Below are 13,074 nucleotides of genomic sequence, written 5' to 3'. Positions count from 1 at the left end.
AGAGTGCCAACGACAGAAGTGGGAAAATTGCCACCCATCTGGAGTGTTACAGCCACTGCCTATACCAGCCCATATATGGTCAGATATCTCCATGGATTTTATTGAAGGGTTGCCAAAGGTTGGAGGAAAGTCAGTGATATTTGTGGTGGTTGACCGGTTTTCAAAGTACGGCCATTTTATGGCTTTACAACATCCATTTTCAGCGGCTGTGGTTGCTCAAGTGTTTTTTGCCAATGTTTTTAAGCTGCATGGGTTGCCAGAGTCCATTGTGAGTGATCGAGATTCTGTTTTTTTGAGCAGCTTCTGGAAGGAGTTATTCCTCTTGAGCGGAGCTAAACTGAATTTTTCTTCCTCTTACCACCCACAGTCCGATGGCCAAACAGAGGTGGTGAATAGAACTATTGAGGTCTACTTGCGCTGCTTGGTTGGAGACCACCCTCGGAAGTGGACGGACATTCTCCCATGGGTTGAGTATTGTTACAATACTGCTTTCCACTCCGCTCTCCACTCAACCCCTTTTCAGATTGTGTATGGCAGGCCACCTCCACGCCTTTTATCCTATGAACCAGGTACATCTAAAGTAGAAGCAGTGGATGCAGCTTTGCAGTCTCGAGATGAGGTTCTCCGTGATGCACGACATCACCTCCAGTTGGCTCAGTCAAGGATGGAACAAGCATATAACCGCCTCCATCGAGCAGTGGAGTTCGACGAAGGCCAGTGGGTTTGGGTGAAGTTGCAGCCATATTGGCAGAATTCCATAGCTCGGCGGTGGAATAATAAACTGTCTCCACGATTTTATGGCCCCTTTCGAATACTGAAGCGAATTGGTAAGGTAGCCTATCAGTTGGAGCTTCCCCCGGAGTCACGCGTGCATAATGTGTTCCACGTCTCCTTGCTTAAGCCATTCACAGGCAATGCTCCCTCCTTGCTTTCTCCACTACCACCTACAAGGGATGGCCGGGTGATTTTACAGCCTGAGGCAGTGCTCCAGTGCAGACTCAACCGTGGTGTAAGGGAAATATTAGTCCAGTGGCAAGGGTTTTCCATGGAGGATGCCACTTGGGAAGTGTTAAGTAGCTTTGTCATGCAGTTTCCTGATTTCAAGCTTGCGGACAAGCTTGATGTCCCGGGGGGGAGTAATGATGCATTCTGGGGACATGGTTACGTTCGCAGAAACAGATCAGCAGAGAAACAGTAATTTAGGAAGTTGCAGGAGTTCTATTTCATTACAATACTATAGTTTATTCCTATTTCATTACTATATTATACTTTAGAAAGTTGTTAGTTTATTACCTTTCAGAGAGTTAGAGTATTAGAAAGCTTCCTAATTTAGTTTTGGTAATTAGATCAGTTTTGGTAATTAGGTCAGTTTTGAATCCTTGTACTGCCTATATAAAGGAGTATTATTTTCAATGAAGGTAAGCAAAAAATTTAATCCCAGCAAAGGGAATTAGGGAGTTCTGGGGCCTCAAGAAAACCCAAAGCAGTTGTTCTACTGTCTGTCTCTTTTATTTTTCTGCCTGTGACGATCAGTTCATAACAATTTTCTAGAACTCTGATACAATGTTACAACAAGAAAAACCTTTTTAACTATTCATGTGTAAAACATGCATGCACTACGTCACTACCCCTATTTATGCATACATAATGGTATACGTGCACTTAGCCCATCACTAAGACACTAAATGTCTAGTGTTACATTTTCAATATTTATTTTACCAAAGAGAAAGGACACATAATTTTCAAGACTATAAATGGAATTTAATAGGGTAATGGATATACAAATCTAACCCTTAGCACAGGTTGATAATTATAGCCAGTGTCTTCAATTTTGGCAATTTCACCCCAAAATTGGTTAAAATTTGTTTCTACCCAACTTATATGACAACAGCCAAAGTTGGATTTGTAAAGAAAGGTTATGGTGAGACATTAACCAAATTATACTGCAAACTGTCTAGCATATTCAATTTTCAAATATGGAAAATAGATGGATCTGCCAAATTTTGAACTCCTTTGCTTGCATATCATGTTTCTTTACCTAAGACATCATTGCATTATGTACTGACTACTACTGATAATATGTTACTATCTGTTTCCTCACACAGAAAGGTTAAGCAAATTAGATGTATATTTTTCCCTTTTTCACCTTCTTATAGGGTTAAAATAAGTTATCTGTTTCAGGCTTTTATTGATAACAACAAAGTGGAGCACACAAGATTTTCAAAATGTATGCATATTGCCAGCTATGACACCATATGACCAGGGTAGAAACCAATATTGACAAAAATTGAGCATTGGCTAAAATTGCAAAGAAATTTCAAAACTTGGGGAGAAATTACCAAAATTAAAAAAGTATTGGCCACATTCATCAATCCATGCAAAGGTTTGGATTAGGTTCAGCACAAATCCAATTAAATATTTTTATCAAATTATTACATAAGAAAGAGAAACACTACATATTTCTTTGAGTGGAAATGGAATAACAGGTAAGAAAGCACATTTCTACTTTTCAGCCACAGATAGAGATGGTGTCAAGCACTCAAGCATCAATGCATCATAATAACAATTAACAGAGGAACAAAATAGTAATGTGACACTTCGAGCACAAAATCTAAGGTTTGAAAGTCCCATGATTAAGAGAATTAAAATTTTTATAAAATGCATTGTAAATGCAGCAAGAAAGATCCATAATCAAAATAGTTAAGTACATACTGAACTGCACATCCAAAAACTAATAAATAAAGAATGTAAGAGACCATACTTGCTTGAAAAGAGTGCTTGTCCCTGATCCCTCCAACCCAAATAGCAAAAGTTTCTGAAATCTGCAATGCTCCGAAACCCCAGGCACAGACCTACCTGAAAAAGCAGTTGCATCCTCTTTTGGGCCTTGAGTATTTCCAGGGGGAACAGGCAATGAAAATAATGAACATAGGAAACGAGTGAATGCCTGCCTAACAGAAAACCCAACTGCAACTAATCACATATCAATATAACCATCCAAAGTACTTAAGAGTTGAGCTCAAAAACATAATTATATTAGAAAGGGTTACAGGAGAACCTTCTCCCATATGTTTCCTCTAATGTTATTTTGACCTTCTTCCTCATAGGAACCATCATCATATAGCCAAAAGTGAGTATTCCTGGGGCAATCTACCTTCGCTAACTGGAAGGTGAGAGAGAAATAAACCAAAAATAATAATAATAGTAATAATAATAATAATAATAATAAATATTATAAAAATAAATAAATAAATAAATAAATAAAGAGAGAGAGAGAGAGAGAAGATGGTAAGAGCAAGCCAGAATTTAATCACAAATATGCAAAATATCACATTTTTCCACATTTTTGTTAAACAATGAAATGCACAATGCATGAGTGGCAGAGACCAGTGGTAGTTCATTGTTAAATTTACTTTGAAAGATGGAAGGAAGACAAGGAAAACTCCTGCGTGTTCTTAGTAATCAGTATAAATGGAAAACTTTACAAATATGAGGAGATCAAATTCACATGCATAAGCTGTAAGGTTGCATGAACTACGGATGCATGGGGAAATACTACGGAGTACAAGAACTCCAGTGGAGGACACAATTCATGCGTAAATTTGAACATTGAAATGCAGGAAGCTCATATATCAGTGCAAATGATCTTCTTTTCCTAAGTATAAATACAGAAATTGGTAAATAAGAAGAATATCCAGACCTTTTAATCTAGGGAATGAAATTAAAGAATTTTAAAACAATAGGAATAAACTGATCCTCATTTTATACTTGCTTTTAAATGTATATTCTAAGTTCAGAAATGCAATTTTAGCCAAATGGAAAGTACTACCAAATCCCGTTATTCAGTAGAAAGTCCAATTCCACAAAATCTTTCATCAACTTCCCTGCTTAAGTTTCATAGCTGTTGCATCTAAAAACACATTATCTAATAGTAAGATGATGGACATAGGCACCAGGAAGTCCAATACAGTACCTTCAGTACTCTGAGTTCAACTTTTGTAATTTCACGGCCATTGATGTAAACTTTTGTGTTTCCACTACTTGCATCCAGCTGAAGCTTTCCCCCTACATTTAGTTTTGAACTTATAAATCTATCTGGCTTCTCACCCTCCTGTCACCCAAAATAGTCACAGTGATCACATAAGTGTTCAACACTATAAGAAACACTTTATTACATTTCAGCATTTCTGAAGCAAAATTAGTTTTGTGTATACAAAAATTTGTAGATCAAAATTCAATTATAATCACCTTCCCCCACAATCCAGAATCCTTGTCATACCAATACCTCCCAGGCTTCAATTTCTCAGGTGGTAGTACACATCCAAGCAATTCAGCCAATTCCTCCTCCCTCAACTGCCTTCCATTTACCCAGACCTGCTCAGGCCGAATTTGATTAGCAGAACATTCCATTTCCGCCTTCATTATCTGCTTGACTTCCAATGGACTGCACACTTTTGCCAACATACGAGATGGCTTTCCCAATTTCTCCCTATTAGCCTCGTTAATTTGCAAGCCAATGCACCCCAAGCATTTCCTCCCCTCTGGCATCGACCCCATCGCCTTGAGCACACAGTACTTACAGTATAATGCATCACACACAATGCACACCTCTTTCTCCCTTAGCCTATTCTTCTTCCCACACCTACTACAAATCGTTGCCCTAAACCTAAACCTTGCTTCACCATTCAGCTCTCCACTCTTCTCCACTCGACTTGCCTGTTCGTCAACTTCACCTGGCAGCGGCGAGCTTCCCTTACTTCCATCTCCATCATCGTCGTTGTAATCATCGTCCCTTCCAGCTTCAGGAGTCACGGGATTTGCACAATCAGCTTCGGAATCCGGTACGAAATTGGCTTGATCATTGGCTTGTTTAGCCTCGGAGTCCGAACCACAGCTGAATTGATGCTTGGAAGCCGGAGACGAGCTTCCGCTGCTGCTTTTCTTCTGACGCAATGGATACCTGGAGAGAACCGAGGGACTTTTCCGGAACTTCGGAGGTTTCGCAGTTGGGAGAGTCAGAGGTTTGACCCTGGGAACCTCCTCGAAGCAATCCAGACCGCCATCGTACTCGACGGCGATGGAGTAGTCGAGGTGCTCCTCGTCCGGCAACGGTGCGCCGGGAGGCAGCATCCTCCGTAGAAGATCTTCCCAAGCAGTCGACTCCGGCTCCGGCTCCGGCTCCGACTCCGAACCGGTCATCTTATCGATCGCCTATCAGAAACCAGAGAAATCACAAGAGACTAAATTGGAGATGAGACGAGAGATTGCGCAGCATAAGAGAGCGTTTAAAATGGAGTTCCGTGTCGGCTTCGTCGGTGATATTTTCGGTAACTGAAGTTTCAGGAGAGAGAGAGAGAGAGAGTTGGGGTGGAATGCTGGAAAGTAGTTGGTGGATTAGTAGAATCAAACGAGAGTCAATGAGCCGACGAGCGAGAGCCGGTGGGTGCGTCGTAGAAGGGCCGAAGAATTTTAAAATTAGGATCCGAGGTGAGTGCGCACATTCTGCCGGCTAGTTTAATGATCGAAAGAGAAAGGTGGATATAAGTAATTTTCAATTATGTTTGTTGTTTTTTTTTTTTTGAAACACTTAGGGCCCATGTATTAACTAAAAAATTTTCAGAAAACATGTTTATTACCATAGTTTTTAATTTTGAAAATTGAAAAATTTTAATATGATTAATTCATTATGATCTTCTTTTCTTGTCACTATCTTCTGTCTTTTTTACTCGTATTTACTTCGATAAACATAACTTATTTACTTACGCTTAAAGTTATACATTTTCACATTATCAAAATTAAAAAATTGAACTCTACAGATTATTGAACTCAATAGATTATTGGTTCTAATATATTTAATTATGTTATATCGTAATACAAGTTCGATTACAATATTGGATATTGAAATTTTCACATATATTAGACTTCAAAGTAAAAATTATATATATACATTTCATTCAAATGAATATATCAAAAAATATTTTAAATATTAGTTCAAAAAATATTAATATTATCTAAACTAAATTTTAGGTGAACTTAATAGGTTATTCATTTAGATATGTTTTTAATTATGTTATATACGGATATAAATTTAGTTCGGATATCAAATGTTAAAATCTTACAATATTAGACTTAAAAGTAAAAAATTATATTTATTCTATTTAAACCAAACATATTCAAAAATATTTAAATATATGGTAAAAATTCACTTGGAATTAACTTGTGTTAATTTTATAACATTAGTCTAAAAATGAATTTTTAAAAAATGAGTGTTAGTAAACAAGTTTTTTAAACAGAAAACATAAAATAGAAAACAAAGAAAAACAACTGAAAAATTACAAAATAAAAAACAGAAAACAATTTCCTGAATTAAACGGGCATGACCCTTTACCATCTATTTTATATTGTGACCACTCATTTAAAATGGTAACAGATATATTATCACATTACATAATAGTTTGCTTCAATTATGTTCGCCACTCAAAATCCTGACTGGAATGGTCGTGGAGGTCGGAACGACCGGAAGGGCGAAACTAAATCTACAAGAGAAGTGAGAGAAAGAGAAGAAAAGAGAGAAGAAATTACAACTTGATGCGATTTTCCTCGCCCGGAAGGCCTGACCTCTTCATCGACAGGCGGTAGAGTAGTTGGACATTGATTAGTCTCGGCATCGACAGCCCGGGACGACTCCGCCACGCCCCCATAAAAAGCGTTGATCTCCCGAATGGTTGAGTTGTCCGACGAGACTTTGAAAGAGCCGACCTCATTGTCATAGTCCTGGTACAAAAATCTACAATAAATAATAATAATAATAATAATAATAATAATAATAATAATAATAATAATAGTAATAATAATAGTAATAATAATAATAATAACAATAATAACAATAGTAACAATAGTAACAATAGTAACAATAACAAGAGTAACAAGAGTAACAGTAGTAACAGTAGTAACAGTAATAACAGTAATAACAGTAATAACAGTAATAACAATAATAACAATAATAATAATAATAATAATAATAATAATAATAATAATAATAATACCGGTTTGGTGTGAAAAGCTCAGAGAGGAAAGTCACGATAAGCTTTCTATTTCAGTATGATTGCTTGGGAAGCTCTGGTCTCAAGGCAATAGCAAGCGTAAAGATGGGACCCCTATGAGTGCCCTATTTATAGGAAAAGGTTGAAGGAAAGCGAATCAACTTTTCAAAATTCGAACCCAGATCTCGAGAAAAGCGAATGATTGGCATGTGTCTCTTGTGACTTGGTAGACGGAGATCCGTAACCTTCTCGTGCACCCACATTACACTTGATTCACGCCCGATCGCGACCTCGCATCTACCGATAGCTCGAACCCTTCCTCCCAAATGTTCGTCAGGCTTCGGGCTAGGGGGTTACTTGATGGGGATTATTCCTCGGGGCTAATATACATATGGAGGTCGGTATCGAGCCCTTAGCATGGGACTTGGCTTGACTTACCACACTTAGACCTTTCCCGATCATCTTAGATACCGAGCTTAGGTGTTTGATTCTTGAGTAGATTCCAGTGTCTTCCTGACAACCCGACCTATTGATCCCGGGATCGGCCTTTAGACTTAGGTTGCAGCGACTACGCTTCGTGTTTAGGGGAACATCTAAGAACACGTGTACGATTCTCCTAACGCCCCGACCTTAACCTATGCATGCGTTCCACATGCCGAAGGGCTAGAACTTGTTCCCCAACCTCAATTATAAATACCACATTTATTGCAAGGTAGGGGATCTTTTGGCTATTTCTATAAGCTATAAAAGGAGTTTGGAGACCTCTGACACACTGTCACGTAGCTCGAGCCCAACACTTAAATCAACCAGTTGACAAGGCTAATGATTTGAGCTCGCGCCAACCTTAGTCTATATTTCGTAGTTCATATCGCTCATATTTGCTACATTAGCTGGTAAAAGAAGTGCATATTTAGTATACTATATTTAGTATACTTCAATGACTCTTGAGATGGGGTTTTGGGACCTTAGGATTAGTATATATAACAAAAAACTATGAAACCTAATATATAAATAAAATAAATAAATAAAGAAGAAGATTTATCAAACGGACGGAGAAAGACCCGAGTTTGATTCCCACAAGTGACGACTTCCCCTGGGCTAGCTCCTATGCCTCCCGGAGCGAATATGGGTGGATCCGGACCGTTAAACGGACGGAGAAAAACCCGGCGGATTTATTTATTTTTTTTAAAAGAAAGAAAGTAAAGGGCTGTGTCATTTTCGTAGTTTCTGCTATGTAGGAGGTTTATTTTCTAGCTCCACGGTTTGAGAATCAGAAATACAACGTTACAACGTGCCACGTATGCCCTCTCAAACTCCATACATAAAAACAAGCTTAATAATATTGCTTTTGATGGTCCAGAAAAATGAGGATTTGTCAATAGTTATGGTTAGTATCATTTTAGAATCAGAGCAACGTATTCCTTGTGTTTTGTTTCAACAAAAATCAAGCGATTGGCATTGAAACCATGAGCATTTTAAGCACAACTTAAACCAAATTTACGATCAAGCAAGAAGTGTTAACAGCAACCAAAAAAATGGTATAGTGCTAGACAGAGAGAAAAATGGGGATCCCCTATGGCCTTCAAATGCCCTATTTATAGATTTATCAATCATTATATTCGATGGACCATGATCCATACATGAAAAATACATTTTTAATATACTAAAAATATATTATTTGTAGACATAAAGTACATTATTTGTATACATAAAATATATTATTTAAAAATATATAATTTTTTATATATTATCAAATGATGAATATTCAGTACACAGATAATGTACTTTTAGTATATTAAAAATGTATATTAGATTCATGGTCCACACATAGTTTTATCAATCATTATTACATGGACCATGGTCTACACAGTTGTGTAAACAATAAATAAAAAGTACATTTTTAATATATTAAAAGTATATTATTTAGTAATGATAGTGTCATATTCGTAATATTCAGGAAATCCGAGGTTTAGTTTAGCCTAGCTTGTTGAGAACTGGGGGAGTTAAATCAGCCACGTATCCCCGTCAAGCAACTCAAGCATAGATATAAACTATATAAGCCTTACCGACTACCGACTTATTACGCTGAGATATTTCCGCCGGAGCTGTATCATTGACCGCCGGAAGAGGTACACAGCAAAAAATCAAACACATAAACCAATTGATCATTGTTGCTGCATGTAAGCTTGTTTTTAATTTGTTTAGTTTTTTTTTTCTCCACCAATTTTGTCGTATAATACTTTCTAGGGTTTTCTGATTTTGATGGATTCTTTTTCTCCATTGCTTCTCGTTCGTAAAGGATGGAAATGACAACTTCTCTTCGATCTTCTATCACCGTCTGTTCTGGACCTGTCAAGTCCGGTCGCCGTTTCACGACAGACGCGCCCGGGTTTGTTAGATTCGGATCCAAAGCTCTTGTACCTGCACCTTCAATCAAGGTACATTCGTAATTAAATAAATTATGCGAAGATTTTCTTTGTTTTGCCTTCTATTTTCATCAGTAAAGGATATGAGCTAATGGCTATGAATTGTGAGTTGCGACTGTTTGAAGCGTTTTAAAGTATACAGCTTTTGATATCTTTACCTTTATACTTTCTAGCTGGAAACTGTTGTTCTCTGCAAATTCGTTGGCTGATTGTGACTTTGCTTGAGGCATTGTGGTTTTTGTGGGTTAGGCTTGTCACTATCCAATACTGCTGTATAGGGAGAGTTTGGATTGGTTTGGAATTGAGATTTCACCTATAACTCTATAAGCTTGGTGTATGGACTTTCTATGTATTACTAAAAATTGAGTTTTAATAAAGAGATAGAAGGTTGGTTTGAGATTGAATTTTAATGTTATTAGTACATTTGAGAAAAGTTTGACTGCTGAATCCCCTAGGCTGCTGAGTCAGTGCTGGTTTTAATGTTATTACTAGATTCCTATATATTTTTATTCTTCTTCTCCTCCTTTTTTTAATTTTTAAATCTTATTGTGAATTAGTAGTTTGTTTAGTCCTAGTTTCATTCTTTGGTACATTAAGAATTTTATTGTATGCTAAATACATCAAATTAAGGTTTTAGTGTGCAATGTCCAGAGTCCAGACCAGTCATCTGCTAGCTCATACTTATCCTATGTGTACTGAAAATGGATATGACTCAACTATTCACTAGTATCTATAACACGTTGATAGAGTGGTAACTTTCAGTCAAGATTGCTCATGGCTCTTGAGAGGAAGAAGTTGATCAAATGAATGTGCTTATGTGCTGATTTATTGCTGAACGTGATAATTAATTGATACATGATTGGCAAAGTGAAAATTTTGCATATTCAATGGCCATATTTGCTGAATATGAGCTAAGTTGTTTTAATTATGGCAACATGCTTAATCATTTGTATTAATACAAGTATTTTGCTAAGTGTTACTTATGCTTTCTTCAAAGAATCATGTACGTCATAGCAGACCTGGTATAATCTTTGTTGTGTTTGCTAGTTGGGTTTGGATAAAACACCACTTGCTGATTGCTTATATTTAAGATGAAACTCTGTTGTATTTGTGATTTAGATTATGCTGGAATTTCTTATGCCAATATTTTTTATTGATCTGTGAACTTATGGACTTCTGAAATCTGAATGGCAGCTGTACCCATCAATTTCTCAGGTAAAGTTGGGCAACAGAAGAGTGGCATTTGGGAGCACAAAATGCAATTCCATTCGTGCATCATTGCCACTTTCAAACTCAGGGGGCTCAGCCATGCCTATTGCTCCACTTAAGTTGGAATCTCCAATTGGACAATTTCTCACACAAATTTTGGTAAGTCATCCACATCTTGTGTCGGCTGCAGTAGATCAGCAACTTGAGCAGCTTCAGACTGACCGTGATTTAGAGAAGCAGAATGATGAGCCACCTGCATCTGGCACCGACATAGTTCTGTACAGGTTAGTTATGGTCCGGCTGATCACTCCCTTGGTAAAGTCTGGAAGGGAGTGGTATGTCTTTTAATACCGTGCTTGTTCAGTATTCACTAACTGATCTACAACTCCCATCTTAGACTTTGGATGGTCTAATTTAATTAAAAAAAAACAGTAAAATGAAACAAACAAATAAAAGACTCCTTCCAAGTACATTCCATTAAAAACATACGTCAGATGTCTATTCTTTTTTCCCTTACAGTTTGACCTTATATAATTAGAACAAATGCTTTGCAGTTACTTTGTACAAAGTTCAAATCACACTGGTTTATTTGTGCTGTTATTTATTTACTTTCTGTGCTCTGTTGAAACTATTAGGAGAATTGCTGAGGTCAAGGCCAATGAAAGAAGAAAAGCCCTGGAAGAGATTCTGTATGCCTTGGTGGTGCAGAAATTCATGGATGCCGATGTACCTTTGGTTCCAGCCATAACTTCTCATTCGCAAGATTCTTCTGGTAGTATTGATACCTTGCCAAGCAAAGATGAGCAGCTTGCACGGCTTCATTCACCTGAAGCTTATGAGATGATCCAGAATCACCTCTCTCTCATTCTGGGAAATAAATCCGGTGCCAATAGCTCGGTTCAAATAAGCAAGTTAAGAGTTGGCCAAGTGTATGCTGCATCAGTTATGTATGGTTACTTCCTTAAGCGAGTTGACCAGAGATTCCAGCTTGAAAAGAGCATGAAAGCCCTTCCGCAGGGTTTAGATAAAGAAGATAGTGGCATTCAGCAAGTTGGGGGTGATAGCAGTGATACGTCTTTGAGGTCTTCACCATCCCATCCTGAAGTGGTTTCATGGCCTGATGGTGGGATCGGTTCCAGGGGTTTTGGCACCGAATTGAAACCCTCGAGACTGAGAACCTACGTGATGTCATTTGATGGGGAGACTCTTCAGAGATATGCAACCATCAGATCTAAAGAGGCCATAAATATCATCGAAAAACACACTGAAGCATTGTTTGGTAGACCTGAGATCACCATCACACCCGAAGGTACCATTGACTCTTCCAAAGATGAACTCATTAAAATTAGCTTCAGCAGTCTCAGGAGGCTCGTTTTGGAGGCCGTAACCTTTGGGTCTTTCCTGTGGGACGTGGAGAGCTCTGTGGATTCTAGGTACCATTTTGTTGGTCATTGAACATGGTGGTGCTCCATGATGCAATGGCCATGCTTGAGGTTTAACTTAGTCAAATTCTCTAAAATACTATGGACCACGGATCGCATGCCAATCAATTTGTACATAGTGACCATTTTCAGTAACGTCCTGGTTATAACAGTATTTGATTTTTGGTAGCAGCTAGCAGTCTTCAGGATAGACTAGCAATTGTTTGATAATTTGATCGTACGTGTGTAAATGTGTGTTTTTGATAACGCAAGAAGAAGGGATGGATACGTCGTATTGAATTAAGTGGTAGTTAAAAATCTTATGTATATCTTTGACTTGAGGATGGTTGTGCACATACAAGGAGTATGCATAATTATTGGTTCCATCTAGAGATGGCAATGGGGCGGGGGCGGGGAGTATACTCTCCCTCCCCGTCCCCGAAACCTCGACCCCGTCCCCGGCGGGGAATAGAAAATAGTCCTCATCCCCGTCCCCACGGGGAATTAGGCGGGGAAGGGGATTCCCCGTCCCCGGTCAATTTTTAGTCAACATCTTAAATTAGTGTAATTTTATTTTTAAAAACTATAATTTTAATTTTAAAAAGTTTTTATATATATATATATATAAACAGTAATCAAAAAACAGTAACGCCATTGTTAGTTCTTACTGTTTTTATATTATATTATATATATATATATATATTTTTTCTTTTTAAATTATATATATATATATATATTATTCGGGGACGGGGCGGGGAGGGGTATCCCCGTCCCCGATCCCCGAAAATTTTCCCTGTCCCCGCCCCCGTTTCAAACGGGGACGGGGATCCCCGGCGGGGATGGGGCAAATTGCCATCCCTAGTTCCATCACAATTTAGTTAGTGCATAGTTTTTATCATTATTTTGGTTTTGATACTCACTTGATTGGAATTTAACTAGGGGACTTGGGGAAATTATGGACCACGGTCCAAAACA

The 13,074-nt window shown here is 37.9% G+C and overlaps 2 protein-coding genes across 3 annotated transcripts in view; one reads left to right on the top strand and one right to left on the bottom strand.

Annotated features, from left to right (window-relative positions):
* LOC115995768 (extra-large guanine nucleotide-binding protein 3-like) overlaps window positions 1-5,498 on the bottom strand; it is a 21,654-nt gene extending 16,156 nt beyond the window's left edge. Inside the window, exons 1-4 of the mRNA XM_031234901.1 lie at window positions 4,249-5,498; window positions 3,974-4,111; window positions 3,059-3,163; window positions 2,762-2,947 (exon numbers count right to left, since the gene is read on the bottom strand). Coding sequence (XP_031090761.1) covers window positions 2,762-2,947; window positions 3,059-3,163; window positions 3,974-4,111; window positions 4,249-5,199 — 1,380 coding nt within the window. The 5' untranslated portion in view covers window positions 5,200-5,498. The remainder of the gene's footprint in view (window positions 1-2,761; window positions 2,948-3,058; window positions 3,164-3,973; window positions 4,112-4,248) is intronic.
* Window positions 5,499-9,060: 3,562 nt separating this feature from the next.
* Window positions 9,061-12,426, top strand: LOC115997123 (UV-B-induced protein At3g17800, chloroplastic-like). 2 transcript variants are annotated; one of them, XM_031236626.1, is made up of 4 exons: window positions 9,061-9,223; window positions 9,343-9,481; window positions 10,685-10,962; window positions 11,314-12,426. In XM_031236626.1, coding segments are annotated over exons 1-4 (1,239 nt in total). In that variant the 5' UTR covers window positions 9,061-9,221; the 3' UTR covers window positions 12,134-12,426. The 2 variants fall into 2 exon arrangements, with proteins under 2 accessions (XP_031092486.1, XP_031092485.1); XM_031236625.1 differs by having other exon boundaries at window positions 10,664-10,962.
* Window positions 12,427-13,074: the final 648 nt, after the last annotated feature.

The sequence above is a fragment of the Ipomoea triloba genome, chromosome 11 (genome assembly GCF_003576645.1).
Source record: "Ipomoea triloba cultivar NCNSP0323 chromosome 11, ASM357664v1".
NCBI classification, from domain to species: domain Eukaryota; kingdom Viridiplantae; phylum Streptophyta; class Magnoliopsida; order Solanales; family Convolvulaceae; genus Ipomoea; species Ipomoea triloba.
Note: the sequence above shows the minus strand (reverse complement) of the source record. Positions and strands in the feature narration are given on the sequence as shown.

Coding starts and splice junctions, on each gene's coding strand:
- LOC115997123 (XM_031236625.1), top strand. Junction 9,482..10,663: donor TACCTGCACCTTCAATCAAG/GTACATTCGTAA, acceptor TCTGAATGGCAG/CTGTACCCATCAATTTCTCA. Junction 10,963..11,313: donor ACCGACATAGTTCTGTACAG/GTTAGTTATGGT, acceptor TGAAACTATTAG/GAGAATTGCTGAGGTCAAGG.